The 4,997-nt window shown below is 37.2% G+C and overlaps 1 protein-coding gene across 1 annotated transcript; it reads right to left on the reverse strand.

The window, feature by feature from the left end:
- Positions 1-2,010: 2,010 nt before the first annotated feature.
- LOC112801012 (glycosyltransferase family 92 protein RCOM_0530710) lies at positions 2,011-4,444 on the reverse strand. The gene has a single exon (XM_025843507.3). It carries the CDS (start codon positions 4,078-4,080, stop codon positions 2,263-2,265), a length of 1,818 nt encoding a protein of 605 aa, XP_025699292.1. The 5' UTR covers positions 4,081-4,444; the 3' UTR covers positions 2,011-2,262.
- Positions 4,445-4,997: the final 553 nt, after the last annotated feature.

The raw sequence follows: 4,997 nt of genomic DNA on the forward strand, positions 1-4,997 counted from the left end.
TTGATACGCTCGTCGGGTCTCGCCAATAAATTTTGACGCGTCCATAACCTCCTATTAGGTTAAAAAATATTTAACATTTATATCAAATATGTGCTTAAAATAATATAAATATCTTTAACTTATTAAACACTAAAAATTAAATAGTATATCAGTTAGTCAGGTCTGGCATCAATGTGCTCTACCTGATCTAATATATACAACGCATCCTCGTAACCTACTAACGCCGAGTCCATCAAAGTATCTAAATTCAAATGAGTACAAAATTAATAACAATAATTTCTACACCTAGAAAATTCAAAAATTCCTAATATTCTAAACAGTTAAAAAAATATCCATAAGTAACTAAATCTAATTAACTTTTATAATAATTTCTAAATCACTAACTCTGAAAATACTTGTTCTTATATTTTTTGAGTAATTAGTTTTAAATGTTATCTCTATATTTTTCACTAAATCATTTTAAATAATAAACTCCAAAATTTTTATTAATTAAGTCTATATAATTATAAATTTAATACTTTCTAATGTTAACATGTGCTATCAACAATTTTATTCTAAACTAATTATATAAAAATAATAAATTCAAAATAAAGAAGTAGTTTAAATAATTTATTTGAAATTTAACGTGAAGTGAGGAGATGAAAGAAAAGAAACTTGAGAAAAGATGATGAAAGTGAAAAGGAGAGAAAAAGTGAAAAAAAGAGGAAGATTCACCGTAGATAAAAAGTGAAAAATGAGGGAATTACTTCCATTTTTATAAGTTTCACGAAATTTGTCGTGCCAGTGGGCGAACTTCATAAAAATAAGCAAATTTATCGTTTGTAGTGGGCGAACTTGCTTCAAATTCCAAAAAAAAAATTCTAAAAATTAAAGATAAAATTATTTGTTTTAAAAAATAAATAAATATTTTTAATTTATTTTAAAAAAAAATTCATCTCCTAACTTGACAGGTTAAGAATTAATTTATCAGTTTCATTTAATGGTCTATGCTAGCCAATAAATTAATGCATACTTGTTTATTCAAACTTTCATATTTGTTTAAGAGTACACGTGAGTTAACCACCTGACTTATTCAAATTAGTTGGATTTAAAGAATTTTTTCTTAATACAAGAGAGAAAGAGGGGGAAAAACCGGAAACAAAAGTGGCAAAATTTTGGGGAAACCAAGGTGGCCGAAATTATGGAGAATGAAGCAGTAGGATCAGAAAAAGTTTGGTCACAAACAATAGGGTGTAGGGTTTATTTTGGGTCAAATAGTTATTAACTTTTTTTTGTGAGAAAGTCTACCTAAGTTGGTTAATAACAAAGGTCCCATTTCTGTTTTCATATATGATTTTATTAATAACTTCTCTATCGTTGCTTACCATAACCATACTTAATCGGTAAGATCTCACAAATACGGAGATAATTTTGGCTAGAAAACAAAACCTAATTTTTTTCGGCTCATTGAAGCATTTACCTTGATAATGTTTTTTTTTTAGCATAAACATATACTCGAACAGTTTAGTGGACCGATTTATATTTCATTAATTTTATAAAGCAATGCTCAAGTTGCATTTACTACTACGATCAATTTAAACTTTTAAGGCAAGAATAACTTGTTGTATACGTAAGCATATTGTTATTATAGGCTACTTCCATGCTTTTTATGTCTCAGATTATACTATCCCCATTAATAACTAATAAAAGCTTACGATCGATTTTCAATTAAATAATGTCTCTTTAAAACAGGGAAACATACAAAGCCAATGGAATGGTCCCATATTTGCCCACTTATTCCTACAGAAGCATCTACCTAATAAATCATGACCTTGAAATATTGTTTATTCTAATGCAATCAACAAGCACTGCCCAATATATGATATCAACCGAAGTACCGGTAAATGGTAATATTGTCATATGTTCAGCTTCCTGTGATTTTCTTGTAAATTGCAAAAGTAGGTACAATCACCATTTGGGATGCATATTGAACATTACAGAATGATATAGACTACAATCTTAAAATCGTACTGAGGCAAAAGAAGAAAGGAAATTCATTCATATTGCTGCAAATATACATCTGTATGTGCTCTGTGATTCTGTTTGATATCTATAAAATCATTTAAAAAACAAAGAGAAAAACAAAATTTTTGTTACAGAAAGGCCCCCTGAAGTAAAAAAATCAATGAAAAGAATGAATGCCTGCCTATTACAGGTATGAATATTATGCTTTACATGGGTACCAGCTACCAAGATGTTAGCACCCTGATTGATTAGCGTCCACTATAGTAAAGACCTGTCCCAGGGCAACAACCCTGTTACAGGATCAGCAAAATAAGACAGAAGGAAGTCCTTCAGGCCAGTGTCCCAAACCTCACAAAACCGGAGGTGCCAGTTAGGTGGTTCAATGGCTTCCGTGCCGAGCCCCGGCGCTCTATCTTTTGATCCTTTGTTTTGATCCTCTTGCCAGTCAACAACATAGGTAGCAACCCTTCTGAAGAACTTGGCTTTGAAGGTATCCCAAACTTGATACTTGTAGTGGTTTATCACAGCACTTCCTTCAGGCATATTCACATATCTGAACCCTTCCCTCAGCTGAAAATGGTGCACCACATTAAGGAGACTGACGTGGAGCAAATCCGGCCGCACAATGGATTTGTGCCGCTCTGGGCTCTGAAGCCGGCACGTGTATCCCACAGTAACCCCTTGCTTAGGGTGTGATCTCAACCCAGAGGGACCAAAGCTATGGCAAGCTGTTCTTATCTCGGCAATAGACCGAGAAGATGAGTAATTCGCCACAACCGATCGCAGAGAATTCTCACCGGGAAGACCACCACCCTGCCCAAGTTGGTGATGGAATTCATTGGGGAAATAGAAGAACTCATCAACATCAAAGAACCCCACCCACTTGCACTCATCTCTAGCCTTCAAAGCACAGTGAGAAAACCCAGCTTCTTGAGTCTTGATCCAAGGCCATACCTGCCTAGTAACATTAAACCCTTGAGAATCAAGATCCTGAATCACCTCCTCAATATCATCATCACTATTGTTATCATATATGAACCAACGCTCCACACCAAGCCAAGCATGGTACATAACCCACTCCCTCAGTGCAGAACCCTGGTTCCACACCATGGTACATACACAAAGCTCATATTTTCCCCTCTTTTTCTTACCCTTTCCATCAATTCTAGCGATAGAGGGCAATATGGTCCGAACCGGGTGCCGGAAATTCCCACTCAAATGGCTCACAGTAACCCCAACCCCTTTAGCCCTATCAGTGTTGTTCCTAACACCCTGCGGCAGCAAGCACCTCACAACTTCTTGCGCCACCGAAACCGCCCTCGTCGTTATCAAAAACGAACCGTCTTTGTTCAAGTTCTTGAACCCAAAGTGGCACCGGAAATGGGTCGGATCGGAAACCTTGTGTGGTCTCAGATTCAAACCCTTCACGAACACAACAACGGTGTTGCTCTCTCTATCAAGGCTCGCCTCGTAAACCCCCTTTTCCCAAGACTGAACCACCGTTTGGTTCGTCGTGAAATACGAACTCCGTCGAATCAAGTTGCCCCCCCGCCGGCGCAAATCAACGGCGGTTCCGTTGGTCCGTGGAAAGGGACACCTGGCAATGGATCGGGATTCATCAAAGCGGTCGGTTGAGAGAACTGGTTGAACCTCAATAACAAGCGGTTCAGTTGAACCGGAGGAAGAAGAAGAAGAAGCGTTTGTGTAGTAATAATAGACACATTCAAGTTGGTGGGGGTTGATGTGGTGGTTGGTGAGTAGAAGGAGGAGGTAGTGGTTGGGGAATTGGATGCGGTGTTGGAGTGTGAAGGAAGGGGTGGAAGAAGTGAGAGGCGTTAAGGGGTCAAGAATGGAGTTGCTGGTGGCGGAGGAGTAGAGGAGAGAGAGCGCGAGGGGAGGGCGGAGGAGGGTGGCGGTGTTGAAGTTGAAGAAGAAGAGGAAGAAGCGGTGGTGTGAGGACATGAAGAGTATGAAGATTATGAAGGATGAGCAGAGGAAGAGTGATCTTGATGATGAGAGGCTCAACAAGATGTGCCTCCCTCGCTTCCTCTTTCTTCTTTGTTCTGCCGCCTCCATCTTCTTGGTGGAGAGAGAGAGAGAGAGAGAGAGAGAGAGAGAGAGAGAGAGAATAGAATTGGGAAGGTGAAAAAGAATGAAGGAATTATGGACAAGTGGAGTTCAGATTTGGTGTGTGGTTAATGCGTTAATGGGGGAAAGAAAAAGAAAAAGAAAAAGAAAAGGGAAAAAAAAAAGAAAGAAAGAAAGGAGGAATGGAGAAGGTTGTATCTGATAGCTATAGCTAGTTAGCTCTCTCTCTCTCTCTCTCTCTAATTCTCTCTGCAAAGCCATTACATCATATTAGCCAGTAGGATGTGGAATAATGTTAGAACATATGTGGGTTAAACTTGCCCTCAAAAGTGCAAAAAGAACACAACTTTAGATTCTGGCTGGACTCTGCTGGACAGGGGTAAGTTAAGGGGTAACATTTAGCTAGCGCTACTATGGTCATGGGCTCATGGCGCGTCAAGGTAAAAGCTACATCGGTGAAATAAGGACTAAGGAGTAAGGAGGATTCCAATAAGAGGGAAAAAAGATTTTTTTAAATAAAAATATTATTTGTATACTAAAATTAACCACAAAAATTAATCATTATGTATTTAAATGTAACTTATTTTAATATGTATTTTATATTTTAATTTGTATTTTATACTAATAATTAATTTTGATGATTGATTTTAATATACACATAACATAGTCATTTTTTTAATTACTTCTATTTAGAGTTATTCCTCAAAGTGGTCCTTAAAGTTAATAATTATCCAAAATTGTCTTCGAAGTTACACTCTAAGACTCATAGTAGTCTATAATTCTTGAGATACTTTTCGTCATGGAAAAGTTGAGCTGGATTGATTCCTGCCAAAACAACATCATTTTGTATTTATATAAAAAAAAATTCATTAGCCTTCGATCTCCCCCTCCCCCCTCCCCCTTCC

Source organism: Arachis hypogaea, chromosome 5 (genome assembly GCF_003086295.3).
Source record: "Arachis hypogaea cultivar Tifrunner chromosome 5, arahy.Tifrunner.gnm2.J5K5, whole genome shotgun sequence".
NCBI classification, from domain to species: Eukaryota; Viridiplantae; Streptophyta; class Magnoliopsida; order Fabales; family Fabaceae; genus Arachis; species Arachis hypogaea.

Bases quoted from the DNA above. Each gene is read 5' to 3' on its own strand.
- LOC112801012 (XM_025843507.3), bottom strand. From the start codon at position 4,080: ATGGAGGCGGCAGAACAAAGAAGAAAGAGGAAGCGAGGGAGGCACATC.